Source organism: Lagenorhynchus albirostris, chromosome 7 (assembly GCF_949774975.1).
Source record: "Lagenorhynchus albirostris chromosome 7, mLagAlb1.1, whole genome shotgun sequence".
NCBI lineage: Eukaryota > Metazoa > Chordata > Mammalia > Artiodactyla > Delphinidae > Lagenorhynchus > Lagenorhynchus albirostris.
In genome coordinates, this window is record NC_083101.1 from 46,596,256 (window position 1) to 46,611,485 (window position 15,230).

General features: G+C 38.3%; 1 protein-coding gene across 1 annotated transcript; it reads right to left on the reverse strand.

The window, feature by feature from the left end:
* Window positions 1-2,310: 2,310 nt before the first annotated feature.
* Window positions 2,311-14,485, reverse strand: LOC132522626 (cytochrome P450 1A1-like). The gene is given in 9 exon segments (XM_060153203.1): window positions 2,311-2,603; window positions 2,606-2,676; window positions 5,484-5,570; window positions 8,569-8,689; window positions 8,782-8,871; window positions 11,796-11,919; window positions 13,451-13,848; window positions 13,851-13,979; window positions 14,176-14,485. Coding segments are annotated over 9 exon segments (1,623 nt in total).
* Between the last annotated feature and the right edge of the window lie 745 nt (window positions 14,486-15,230).

Sequence of the window (15,230 nt, forward strand, 5' to 3'; positions counted from 1 at the left end):
GCAGTGGATAGTTTCTAGTCTGACCTTCATCTTCATGGTGTTACCAAAAGTCCCAGGGGGCTGTAGCTACAAGGGGGGCACAGTGTGGTAAGCATCCATATGTACCTTTGTATAGCAGGATATCTAATATCTATTACTCTTTTTACTTCATGTACAATGGCTTTAAGCACTTCACTTGTCTTGGATTACCACTGATGCAGAAATTGCTCCATCGTCATAATGAATTCTGTGTGTAGTCTCCAGTTGATTATTTAGAGTGTTTATGTTATAAGTTATTTCAATATAAAATGTTGGTACACTGTGTTGCGTCTAATTATATTTCATAAAATAAATTATTTCCAGATAAGTAAATACATATAATTAAAAATAGCTCATCGTTACATATTAAATGAAAATGAAATTAAATGAAAAAGAAAAGTTATTTCTATTTTGCTTTTAAATGTTCTTTTCCCTGTCTTATTCTTATCCATGTTTCTAAAATTACATAAACTGCAAACTTATGAATTATACAAAAAGCCCAACAGTACACTAATCATGCCTTAGGAGCAGAGTTAAAGTGAAAATTAGCATTTTACAATACAATGTGTTAAAATAAATGTATAGAATCTTATTTGCTTACTGTTTAAAAAAAAACAAAATAAGAGTTTTAGAAAAACACAATTCCTTAAAGAAAATACCAGATAAACAGATAACAAGATTCCTATAGTGTTCCTGTCCTCCCCATTATTAGTGCATATACAGAAGATTTGATAGTTTTTTACAGAAAAAAATGTAAGGATAGTTTCAGTTTGACACACTGTCACGTGGATAATACAAATAATTTCAAAAGCTTTTACAAAAAAGGACAGGCAATCCAATTTGTTTATTCCCAAGGATTATGCTGAATTTATTTGTACTTGGAAAGAAAGACAAAGTCCTGACTTTAATCCTCAATGTCTGTCAGTTGTTTAACTTCTCGGCTTCCACTGCAACATCCTGGTCAAGATGGTCATCATCCAGATGGTCTTAGGTCATTATCCCTAAGTGCTCTCTCCATTTGAATTAGACTCCAGACATGCTCTCAACTTCCGCCTGGATTTCAAGCCCTTTATAATGCAACTCCCCTTAAAGCTTCAATCTGAAATTCTTAGTTTTTCACTGTCCATTTTATGTCCTTTATATGCCTTAGCTCATTAACAAGTTCAATTAAAGAAGCACATACTTAGTGCTGGGTACTATACTGAAAAACTTTTTAATTGCTGTCTTTTTTTTTCTCATAACATGTTATTATGGGCTGAATTGTATCTCCCCCCCCACCCTGCCGCAAACTCATATGTTGAAATCCCAAACCCCAGTACCTCAGAATGTAACTGTATTGGGAGATAAGGTCTTTAAAGAGGTATTGGGTTGGCCAAAAAGTTCGTTTGGGTTTTCCAGTAACATCTTATGGAAAAACCCAAACGAACTTTTTGGCCAACCCAATAGTTAAGCTAAAATGAGGCTGTTAGGATGAGGCTTTAATCGAATATAACTGTTGTCCTTACAACAAAAAGGAGAGACACAGGGATGGGTGGCCATTGAGAGAAGGCCATGTGAGGACAGCCCATCTACAAACCCAGGAAAGAGCCTTCAGGAGGAACCAACACTGCTGACACCTTGATCTTACACTTCCAGCCTCCAGAACTGTGAGAAAACAAATTTCTGTTGTTAAAGCCACTCAGGCTGTGGTATTTTGTTATGGCAGCCCTTGCAAACTAATACACATGTATATCTAGTAGGTATCAAAAGGAATTAGTAACATTGTAAAAACACCAATTTGCTCTGAAGTTAAATTCATAATCCAGAAAACATAAGAGCAGACATAAAAATAGATTTTGAAGAAACCCACCCTCGCTTCAAGTCCCATTCCCTGCCTCTCTAAATCTGGCTCAGTCCACCTATTATCACCATGAATGTTCTCTGCTGCTCTGGGTGACTCTAGCTCCCTTCTTTGGACCTCTTGAATACCTAGTACCTAGTCCAGTGGAAAGAAATATATTTAAAGTCAGAACCTTGTTCTTATTCTGAACCCAATATTTAAAACAAATATCAGTACACCTGTCTATTGTAGCTGGCGTTAAGGGAAGGAAGATAGAACTCCTTTTCCTGCTCACTCCATCCAGCAGTCCTCGTTCCCTTCTTCCATATTCACAGTGACACAGTGACACCTGGGACACCATCACGTGAGACATGGGTTTAAAACCCCATACACTAAAAAATTAACTCCTACACTAGGATGGCATACAATGAACTGAACAGCACAGCATAGGGGTATGAATTCTAAATTTCTTGTTAAATGAATTTGAAGCCCATAATTTTTCTGAATTAAACAAGAAACCCTCCACCCAGTCTGAGAATCGATGAACAGGAACTACCTGTGCAGCGGGTCTCTACTTGAAGTTGGTATGGTGTTGGCTTCATGGCTAAGCCATACATGGGTGTCAGGTCAAGCTCGGCTTCTGGGCACTTCTCCAGCTGGAGCTGCTGCAGAACTGTGGTGAAGAAAATGAATATCTCATTTCGTGCAACATCTTCTCTGAGACACTTCCGGATTCCCATTCCAAAAGTCAACACCTTCTCAACAAAGTTCTATTCAGTTCCATGTTTTCATATAGAAATCTCTCAGGTCTAAATAAATTGGGATTATCCCAAATAGTTCTGTATAAAATAGACAAAAATAAAAAATTTTAAAGGAATCATTTTATCACTTTTACCTTTGTAGCCAACTTTTCCATAATAATTTTGTTTTGCATAAAGTGTTCTGTTCAAGTTCAGAACATCCTTTATAAATTATATATACATATATGTATATAGTTATGGAGCTATGTAATTATATAATTATTACAGATATATATGTCATTCTTTCCTTTAATATGTTGACAGGTTTAGTTATCATAAAAATTTAATACAGGGCTTTCCTGGTGGTGCAGTGGTTGAGAGTCTGCCTGCTGATGCAGGGGACGTGGGTTCGTGCCCCTGTCCGGGAAGATACCACATGCCGTGGAGCAGCTGGGCCCGTGAGCCATGGCCGCTGAGCCTGCGTGTCCGGAGCCTGTGCTCCACAACGGGAGAGGCAAAAAAAAATAATAATAATAATAAAATTTAATACAATTATTTTTCACTAAAATGACTTCTGGTTCATTAAGTAGTGAATAAAATACATGAAATGTATTTAAATTTTTATCTTAAATGAATAATTCCACAAAATTCTCATTAGAATATTCCAAAATTGTGGCATAAATAAGGTAATAAATATTCAATCTCCTTTGCTTTAAGCAAAATAAGCAGGAATGATGAGACTGAGACACACCTCTCACTCTGGTGCTCTCTCACTATGTTTAGGAAATAGCCTTCATACATCATCACAGGAGGAGCCAGGTCTCCTGAAAGCAGCCCTGATTGAGGGGGTTGCCCACAGTTCCCAAATTGTTGTGCATTTGGTTCTCTCTTCTCTCTCCACCTTTTTTTTGTTACAGGCACCACATCTGGCTCGTCTACGACAACTAATGTTTGTGAGTTGCCTACATCTTAAGCCATACATCAGGGACTCACTTGACTTCATAAAGAACTGGGTCTCTTTGCCTATAGATGTCACCCTCTGTCTAGGAGAAAAATTTGTTTTCTCTCTGCCCCAGAGGTCATGGACCTGGGGACTTACAAGTCATACTCAGTCCTCCAAGAAACTTCGTTTTGCTCTCATAATCTTTTAAAAATAGTTAATTGTTGCTGACATTTAAAACTCAGGAGATTCCACATGAAAATCTACATTTTCACGTTCTTTTTTTTTATAACTGAAAGAGCTGATAACAGTGGGACAATGCCCTGCTCGCCAACAGTTTACTGGGTTGAATTAGATGCAGCAGATGACCTCTTGCCACTGCTTCAACAAAGTACAATTCTTTCATTTTTGGTATTTTCCACTGCTCAGTGGGTGCTTGAGTTTGTGACCTTTTAGGTTCAACATGAATAATTTTCCCATAATATCAAGTCCTGAATTACATACTCATTTACTTAAACAAGTGCCTCCATACAAATAGTATTTCTTTACCAGCACCTGTGTTAACTGAGTTTGTTTGATCATTACTCAATATTCAATACAATCACAAGTTCTTAGGATACTAGAACACTTGGGATACTTGGGGTTGTACCAACTGAAAATAAATGCCATTCAATTTACACTGACTGTATTTCTTCTTATAATGCGTTTAAAAATGCTTAGGTTTATCCAATATGATCACTGGGTGGAGAATGGATGTATCAATCTCTCTGACAATCAGTGTTCCAGTGGGACGGTCTGTGCAGTGTATTCTACCATTTTGCTAGTTACAGAGATTGTGAAGGTGCTGTTAGGTACACAGGATAATCACCTCCCTCCCTAAGAGCCTGAAGCCTAAGCCATCAGTCAGATGAGATGTTGGGTGAAGATGGAGAAGCTGTACAGAGTACTGTACATACAACCGGCTGAGTGTATAAGAACGCTATCTTGGGAATTCCCTGGCGGTCCAGTGGCTAGGACTTGGTGCTTTCACTGCCAAGGCCCAGGTTTGATCCCTGGTTGGGAACCAAGATCCCGCAAGCCGTGTGGTGGCCAAAGGGGGGGAAAAGAAAAGACTGCAATCTTTACCAGTTTACTGGCGACATCAAGCCCTCACCACATGGAGCATATAATTTCCATTAAACAAGATCTACATATTAAACAGGATTTACACTGGATGTGAGTCCTGCTTCTCTTACCTGCTGAACATGTGATCGTAAGTAATTTGTTCAATCTGGCTGAAAGTTTCTTCATCAGTAAAATTGGGGTCATGGTAGCACCACTATATAGGATTACTGTTGAGGTCAGAGGAGATACATCTGAGCTTTTGTGCCCAGCACACAGTGGGAGTCTATAAAGATTAACTGTACTCACCGTTATTCCCACCAGTGCCATCACCACTCATCACCCTCACTTTTCACTGCCTGAGGTACCTTAGGCTCAGACTGCCCTTCCGTAGTTGATATGGGCAAGCCTCTAGTTGCATTTTATTCACAAATATTTACTGAGTGCCTACTATGTGCCAGGCACTGATCTAGGTACTGGGGTTGAGGAAAAAGCAAACAAACAAAAAGGGAGAGAAAAAACAAGTCCCTGCTTGGTGGCTTACACTCCAGTGGGGGGTTTCAGGCTGCTTTTCAAATATCAGCTGGTCATACACATGCAGAGGGTGAGCCCACGAAGTCCTTCGCTCACAACTCCCCCAGTGAGCCCACTTTTGAAATTCGATTTACCCTGAATGAATCTGTATTAAGATTTCATCCTTCCTATTATCTGTGAGGAAAGAAAACTGAATTTATTTCCAACTTCTTTCAAGAGAAACAGAGGGAATGAAGTTTGGTTAAGAAGAATGTAAATTTTTCCCAGATTAATAAATAGCAAACAAATAACCAAGCAAATTTTATCTCAGGAAATAATTTTGGTGGCTTCCTCATCATGATTTACTTGATACATGTTAATAAAGGTGCATGTTTTCCTGGGAATGAAATAACCATTCAGAGTAGTATCTGATGTAGTACTGTAGGAAAGAGAAAGGCAGCATTACAACGCATCCTGTAAATTCAAATAACCCATCCCTAAGCTGCCTCCCATGATGCATGGACTATTTTTTGTTAGTGTTATTTTTTACTGCAATAATGATGTGACATCTTTATAAATCTCCCTTTGTTCATTAATTGATATATCTTCTACCTATTGTCAAATCACTAATTTATTCTTTTTCTTGTATTTGTTAAGCAGGCATTGCTATGAGTTAAAATCTCTAGAAAATTATCTCAGTATTTCTATGACAGAGTTGGTCATAAGTAGACACATTCGAATACAACCAGAAACTATTAAGGACATTATAAAACATTTTCTTTGTACCCCATGTGTTTTTGGCTTCTATTAGTAGATTAGAAAAACAAAACATAACATCATTTAGTACTTGATGGGAGGAACTAGGAATTGGAATGGAATTGGAACTAGGAAATCTGAACTCTAGATACTGGTCTCAGTGAGATGTTGGGCAAATCTCATATCTACTCTATGGTTTCATTTCCTAGCTGTGAAATGATATTGGTTGTATTGGATGGTCTCTAAGCTGCTTCTAGAACAAGTATTCTATTTTTCTAGTCCCATACTCAGACTTCATTATGTATACTGTACATCTTTCCCTTTTATACCTCTGTAATTATGCACAGTTTAGATTAAGCCATGTTATATTTCCATATGGCACTCCCTAACTTCTGAGATGGCCCTCACACTCACTTCTCCCCAGAGAAGCAGTGACATTTCAATGTGATGAGTTTAAGAGCAGTCACTGGACACATTTGTCTTAGCCACTTCTGGGTTCTCTTTTCTGATTAGCCAACCTATAGAGAAGGTAATACATCTCATCTATAGTTATTAATGGGCTGAGCTGAAGAGCAGGTATCGTGCAGAGGAGACTGCTGTCGTCCAACTTTGCCAGAGTCTGAGTGTAGAAGTATGTCTAATTCAGGTAAAAAGTATAAGTAAGCCTCCTTGGTCTAGCTGTAAGCCAAACTGTGCAAACTAGCTCTGATCATTAAAAAAGTTAATATCTGAAACTCTCTCTGACCTACTTTCATCTTGCAGCTGGTACTGAACTTTGGCAAATAATATGGGTATTCTTCATCGGGTGCCCTCAAAACCTAACAAAGGAGAAGGTCAAAAAAGGGATGGAGCCATTTGTTGGAAGGATTACCAGCTCCTGGTATAGCCACTTGCCTTTCTCAGTACATTCCTGTCCACACTCCCTCTGTGGATTCAGCTGCTCAAATTCTACTCTGCATAAAAACCACATGCTCCCACCCTATGGAAACCTAGCATGTAAAATTTGATTTCACTAATATTAAACTATGAGTGACTATATATTCTAAAGAAGGACTCAATGTATAAATTTATTCATTGTAGGGTCTCTCTTTCTAAATATATACTTCTGAAACTTCATATATAAAAATGCCTTTCCACATAACTTTTAAAGAGCACACATGCAATAAATATTTATTAGGGTACTGTTTGGTCATTCGTGTATGTGTGTGCATACGTTATATATAATAGCAAAACTTTTGCCCCCTTACCTAAGATTCTTCCATTTATCTTTTTAAAATTCATTTCATTTTAACCATTTTCTGCTCTTTAATCCCTTGTCCTTTTAAATGGAAAATGGTAAACATCCAAGTGGAGAACAGATTATTCCCAAACAACATATCAATATATAAGATGCCTTTTACGTTTGTGCTAAAATTCTTGGTTTATATCACACTACTCTCATTGGCCGATGCCTCTGATCTTTATAGTTGATATATTAGTTTATTTCTTCACTTCTAATAATATAATGAATACCTATTTCCTAAAATATATTTCTCCCTATTAGTGAGGCTCTCAGATGTGTTTTCAGGATCCCAAAGATTATGATCACTTTCATTTCATCCCAAATAATGCCTGTAAACTTGGCAGGTCTCTCTGTTCCTGATTTCTTAGTAAAGCTTGTAGGTCGTACTCTTTTATGAAGCACCCAAAGTCACCCTACAGAAGCCTTTGGGACAGAAGAGCTGCATATTTAAATGTAGGATGCTTTTTATACACTTAAGTTAAAGATGAAGTCTACTTCAACCAGAAAGGGGATCTGAAGAAAAGGGATCACAGTGAATAGATAGCATCATGTGTGAATATGGAGAGCAAATGAGAGAGGCAAAACACAGGGGACTGAGTGGCTCACTGTCTGGGCTTGACTCTGCTCAGCTAGTGGTCTGGCCCTTGGAGATACCTGGGCTGAGGCACTGCATTCTGCTCTGCCGATTACCACATGGCGTGAGAGACATTCCCCCTCCTTCGCTGTATAAAGATGGGAAGAGAAAAAGCACGGAGAATTTAATTTTTTATTTTAGTTGTGTGGAATGGAAACAGTTCAAACCACCAGAACTTTGGTTGTTCACATACATATTTAATAAAGCCTATCTACTTAGTCTATACTTGCATGCATTTGGGATCTGGAGAATCTGGCATAAGGTTCAGTAAACTTTCAAATATCTATAAATGTAGACTCTGTTTAATCTGTTTGTGGCAACTAGCTTCCTCGGTCTACTGTTCAGTAAAATTCTTAGCTACTGAAAATGAAGCCACATCACATTAGCAGGCGGCTAACGCTACTCGTAAGGGGAAGTTAAGTGAGTTTGTACAACGCTTAATAGCCAAACATATATTGTGGTTGGATTATCAATTGTTCCAAATTTCTATATCCTCTCTCCCCTTAATTTTTAAAATATAAGATGAAAGTTAATGGCATCATAGTTTAGTTATAAAAAATATTCACAAAATTTGCCTTGCTCTATGTTAAAATTTCATTAAAGGTTTCAAAAGAAAATAAAATGATTTTAAATAATATTAAAATACATTAACATACTATAGATTTTAAAGCACTTAAAGTATTCAGTCTAATGCCTGAGATTCCTCACTCCTCCCCACACCACCTTTGGGAGAGTTGTTGTCCCAAAGGAGCAGCATATCCTTACCAATGAAGAACAGTAAAAGGAAGAAAGGAGGCATGTCTGAATATTTCATTTATGAAAGCTTCTGTGGAGGGTAAAATTTTCCTGTCTTCAAACCTGGTTGATTTCATCCCAATGTTTCCATCTGGGTAAAAAAAAAGGTTTTTTAAAAAATTTAATTTAAAAATGAAAATATATTCTTATAAGAATTATACTTTTCATCTGAAAGCATGTTACCAATTTCTTCTTGAATTTTGGCTTGAATTTCTGGATAGTGTATCAAATAAAGAAAGCTCCAATATAGACATGTTGATATTGTTTCAAACTCTGAAAGAAAAAAGAGAGAAAAAGTGTCTTGGAAAAAAGTATTAGCAAAATTGGATCCTCAAGTTACTTTGTATTTGAATACTAAGAATCCAGGGAAAATAATCTAAATATGAATACCAATTAATAATACAATTATTATACATTAACGTTTATTTCAAAATATAGGCTTAACCTCTTACCCATTAGAACAGCCACTACTAATAAGCAGAAAACAGCAAATGTTGATGAGAATGTGGAAAAATTGGAACTCTAATGCATTGCTGGTAGAAATGTAAAATGGTGCAGTCACTATGGAAAACAATATAAAGGATCCTCACAATATTTAAAAAAGAATTACCAAGTGATCCATTAATTCAAAAGAGCTGTAAGCATGGATTTAAAAAGATATATGTACCACCATGTCCATGGTAGCATTATTCACAATAGCCAAGAGGTGGAAACAACCCACATGTACATCGATGAATGAATGGATAAACAAAATGTGGTATATGCATGCAATGGAATATTATACAGCCTTAAAAAGAAGGAGATCCTGTCACTTGCTACAATATGGATGAACCTCAGGAACATTATGCTATATGAAACAAACCAGTCACAAAAGGAAAAATACTGTCTGATTTCATTCATATAAGGTATCTAAAGTAGTCAAAATCGTAAAAACATAAATTAGAAAGGTAGTTGCCTAGGGCTGGGAGTACAGAGGTGGGAAAATTGGGGTTTAATGGGCATAGAGTTATAATTTTTGCAAGATGAAAAAGTTCTAAAGATCTGTTACACAACAATGTGAATATACACAACACTACTGAATTGTACATGTAAAAATGTTTAATGTAGTAAATTTAATGTTACATATTTGCAACCACAAGAAAAAATAAAATAAAAGTTTTAAATATATAGGTATTATCTATAAGGCAAATGAAAACACTGGAAATATTTCACTACAAAATAAACCATTGTTACAATGATAATGGCTATGATCTATGTATAATAATAATTAATATCATAAATCATACATAGCTATTGAATGCTTTTTCTGTTCTATGCTCATTTTATTGAAGAGAAAACTGTGCTACAAGGACATTATGAACCTTGCTCAAAGTGACAACTCAGAAGAGACAGAGTCAGGACTTAAACTTGGACTTATCTGGCTTCAAGGCCATAAGTTTGTATAAGTGCCTAATGGAAGGTTGAGTACATTCAATTTTTTTAAATACTGATTTTTAGTGTACTTGCTTTGTTTTAAAATTCATCCTTTAAACAACGTATCTTCACTTTTGATATTATCTATACATTGGTAAGATGTTTTTCATTATTGAAAATAAAAGCCAGAAACTCTATGTAAAACTTCATCTTTTTCTCAAGGATAACTTTATACTACATCAAAGAATGTGATCAGGGCTTCCCTGGTGGCGCAGTGGTTGAGAGTCCTCCTGCCGATGCAGGGGACGTGGGTTCATTTGCACCCAAATGTAGCTACAGAGCAAAGTAAAATCCTTCCCAATCATCTCTTCTCAAGACTTGGTTTTACATTTTTTGAATAGGGCAATCTCTTACAGTGAGCCAGTAGATTCAACAGTTCTCATGCCACAAAATTTCTAACATGACTTCACAGTGCAAGGAATTATCCTAAAAGTGAGTTGTCCAAATGCAGTTGCCAACAATGGTGTTTGTAGTAATGTGCAGTATGGTGTGAGAAAATGGACTTCTATTCAGAATATATTGACTCTATTCACTATCAAAAGACAAACGAAACAAGTCATGAATGCTGCACGAAAGACACTGATTTTGCACATTGTAGAGCCATGGACATTATATCCAAGACCTAGGTCTATCTGGATAAATAATAGGATTCATATTTGGATCATCATAAAATTTTCTGTTTATATCAAGGTTTAAGCAACCTATTATTTATCTTGGCAGATTATCTAACAATCGAGCTTATAATAAATTATTTTGGGAGAGACTGACTATAGCCAAAGGAGAAACTAAATTATCCCTATGATCAATTTGAAGAGTCAAATATGGAATATAAATGTTAATAATACAGCAGATCGGACGAAACAGTGTGCTCAAAAATTTTATCCACTAAAATATGTGGTTTAGGGCTTCCCTGGTGGCGCAGTGGTTGAGAGTCTGCCTGCCGATGCAGGGGACACGGATTCATGCCCCGGTCCGGGAAGATCCCACATGCCGTGGAGCAGCTGGGCCCGTGAGCCATGGCCGCTGAGCCTGCGCGTCCGGAGCGTGTGCTCCGCAACGGGAGAGGCCGAGGCCCGCGTACCGCAAAAAAATAAAAATAAAAATAAAATAAAATATGTGGTTTAGCACTCACTATATACACCTGACAACCATGATTGAACCTTAAAAATACAGGGCTTCATGAAAAAAGTTAGAAATAAGTTGAGATGTAAATAACAATGGTAATTTACATATATTAAAATTCATGATAATATTAGAATACACGCTAATACATGAAAATATAAAGCCCATTTTATAAGAATACATGAAACAAAAAAACAGCACTTAAACAAATTAAGAGTAAATGTCAATGGGTTGGGAAAGGTACTGGGAGTGGAATGTAGGGATCAAAGTAGTAAATGGCCGATATCAAAAGAGGGAAAGACTCTAAAATGTAAACAGTAGGAAACAGAAAATTGCAATTAATCTTGATTCACCTTAAATATATATATATATTTTTTTGCGGTACGCGGGCCTCTCACTGTTGTGGCCTCTCCCGTTGTGGAGCACAGGCTCCGGACGCACAGGCTCAGCGGCCATGGCTCACGGGCCCAGCCGCTCCGCGGCACGTGGGATCTTCCCGGACTGGGGCACGAACCCGTGTCCCCTGCATCGGCAGGCGGACTCTCAACCACTGCGCCACCAGGGAAGCCCCACCTTAAATATTGATAAATACTTTCACATACCAGCTCCAAAGAGGTCATTCACAGTGCTTATGATTTCATCATCATTTAAGGTGGCTGTTTTGGTAGCAGCATATTTGTTGTGGCATGTATTATTCAGAGCATCAGTGCTATCTTGGATATAGTCCTGAGGATATAAACCTTAACATGATTAGTCATCCCTAACTACATTTTACAGCATATATGACTCTCATGCAAGAAAAGCCTTGAAATGAACTTGAAATGAACCCAATTAGCTTAGGAATATAAAGAATATAGGTAGATCATTTTAAACCTTGCAACCAGTTTTGCTTCTTAATGCTTAATCTTAAGGCAATGTTCAATCTTAAAAGAATGTAGAGGGCTTCCCTGGTGGCACAGTGGTTGAGAGTCCGCCTGCCGATGCAGGGGACACGGGTTCATGCCCCGGTCCGGGAAGATCCCACATGCTGCGGAGCAGCTGGGCCCGTGAGCCATGGTCGCTGAGCCTGCGCGTCCGGAGCCTGTGCTCCGCAACGGGAGAGGCCACAACAGTGAGAGGCCGGCATACCGCAAAAAAGAAAGAAAGAAAAAATAGAATGTAGAATAGAAAATCAAGGTACCAAACTCAAATTTCTTCTTAAAAGCTTTTTCAATCAATAAAGAATATACCTATGTCTGGAAGCACACTTAGAAAAGTCAGAGGTTAACTTATTACAGAGAAATTGCTAAGCAATAAATACAATAAGAGGTTTTCAAACCTATTGTAAGGATTTTACTATAATCACCATGAAGAGGAAGTGGGGCTAGAGTAGGTTAGGGAGTAGGAAGCAAAATTTATGAATTTCACAAACTCTTTTACTTACTGTAACTGATCTAGAATTCCCTGCTGGTACCCTGAGACACATTGTTTTCTGCCTCTTCCTTCTAATCGGAGGGGACTTAAGTCCTCACATCTCTTCATTTGCTCAATTACTCACATTTTCATGTTTTTTTTTCCCGATGCCCTCCTCTCAGCAAATTGGTCCCCAAGAACTAGGATTCTTTCTAGTACATACATACTTCAAGAGAGAAATTTACTCTTTTGTGGACCATCAAATTGGGCCAAAAACATCTCAATGGCCTCATAAGAAGGTTTGCTCCTGTCACATGGATAACATTTCTACATGTGTTATGACCTCAAAGTTCATTTCTTCATAGGAAAGAAACTCAAGTAGGATATGAGGGTAAATTGGAAGGTTCCTATAGAATATTCTTTATAATTATTCAAAACACTTTCTGAAAAAAAATATGCTGATAATTTTAAGACCCGATAGTTTCAGATGAAAAATTAGAGAAACAAAATTATTGGGTCATTTCTTCAAGAGGCTCACCTACATGTTAGTCATCATTTATCAGTCAATTACAGATTCATAATTCAAGTATGTGCCTTATCAGCACAATAGGGAAATTTCTGAGGTCTCAAAAAATTCAAAGCTCTTCTTATGGTCCCTACATGAGAACTAAGTAATACTGCCCTATAATTGCTCTGATTGGACCTCACATTTACCAATAGTTTGGGTAAGGTTCATTATGGAAAAATTACAGTGAAAGAACCAAGGAAGTACATAAAGTTGTCTGAGTTCTTAATGCATCTCACCCTTTTTTTTTTTTTCACTTCTCACCAAATCCCCAGTCCTGGCATGAATTTAAACCCTTACCTTATCATATGTTGTAAGATGATCTTGTACATGTAGAGCAATAAACTGATTCAGGGCCTGATAAAACTCCTGGGGAGAATTTATAATTCGCAGTGGAAGGTAGCAGAAACACAGTACGAAATCGGCAGGATTCGCAGCGTTGGAGGCCTTGAGTAAGTCATCATTCTCTTTAACTATTCTAAGAAACTCCTCATCACTGTGGTCACATCTCTTGCCCAAACAAAGGGCACAGACAACGTTGGCCACTGCACACGTAATAGCACCTCTGGGGTCAAAGCTGCCATTCTTGGAAGTCAACTCTGCAGAGACTTTTACCAGCTCAGAAACTACCTCAATGACATGTTTCTCAAGTAAGCAAAAGCAAGTGGAGCATTTTGCTTCTGCTTTAGAAAATGTTGTAAAGCATTGGAAGCAGTTTTCTTATGAAGCTTCCAGCTCTCTCCATAATTGACCGAAAACGTAAGACTCTTTCCTTCTGCCAGGAAAGAGAATGTATGCATGTTAGGTCGGCCTGAAAAATGTTCTCCATCTTTTTTTTTTTTTTCAGGTACGTGGGCCTCTCACTGCTGTGGCCTTTCCCGTTGCGGAGCACAGGCTCCAGACGCGCAGGCTCAGCGGCCATGGCTCACGGGCCCAGCTGCCCCGCGGCATGTGGGATCTTCCCGGACTGGGGCACGAACCCGTGTCCCCTGCATCGGCAGGCGTACTCTCAACCACTGCGCCACCAGGGAAGCCCTCTCCAACTTTGAGTAGTACTTGTTTCACCATTTCCATCCCATTCACCACCAGGACAGGCACCATGCCAAGTCTGATGAGAAAGACATTTCCGTATTTCTTCCTCGTCTCCATGAATGTAAGGTAAGGATGGTCTCCAAGCTGAAGAAGATTTCCTATGATGGGGAAGGACCACGGGCCAGGAGGAGACACCCGCTTTCTCCCTTTGCTCCTTAGGGCTCTTACAAAAACAAAAACCATCCCCCAAATTATGAGAGAAGTGGTCACCTCTCCAGGAGTGATTGCCATGCCGAATATCATTTTCAGGAATAAAACACTAAAATAGAAATACGTAACCCTTATTTTTGCCATTCTAAGCATAGACTAAGAGTAATCTTTCTCCATGTAAACATTTAAAAGAAAAGTACAGACCCTTTGTATTTAGTTAAAAGCTATTATTAAACAATGGACCAAGAGGGTAAAATTAAATTCTTGTAAAATGCACTGTACCTTTATCTCAATTCTATTACTTTCATGATTCTAACCACCAGACCAAATCCTTTCATGTCAGTTGTTGACACCCTATGGCGTCAGAAGAAGAGGACAACTCAATGTAGAAAGCAGTCTGGCAGGTAGGAAAGGGATTGAGGCTATGGAAGCTGAGTTCATACTCATTAGCCGTGGAATCTTCAATCTGTCACTTAATCTAAGTGTATGCCAGTTGTCTCATCTAAGTGTCCTACCTAACAGAATTAGTCATACATTCTTTCAGCAAATATTTATTGAACACCCCAGTGTCAGGCACTAGAAATACAAAACAGGGGCTTCCCTGGTGGTGCAGTGGTTGAGAGTCCACCTGCCGATGCAGGGGATGCAGGTTCGTGCCCCGGCCCGGGAAGATCCCACATGCCGTGGAGCAGCTGGGCCTGTGAGTCATGGCCGCTGAGCCTGCGCGTCCGGAGCCTGTGCTCTGCAACGGGAGAGGCCACAACAGTGAGAGGGCCGCGTACCGAACAACAACAACAACAAAAAATACAAAACAAAATTTCATAGACTAATCAGGAAA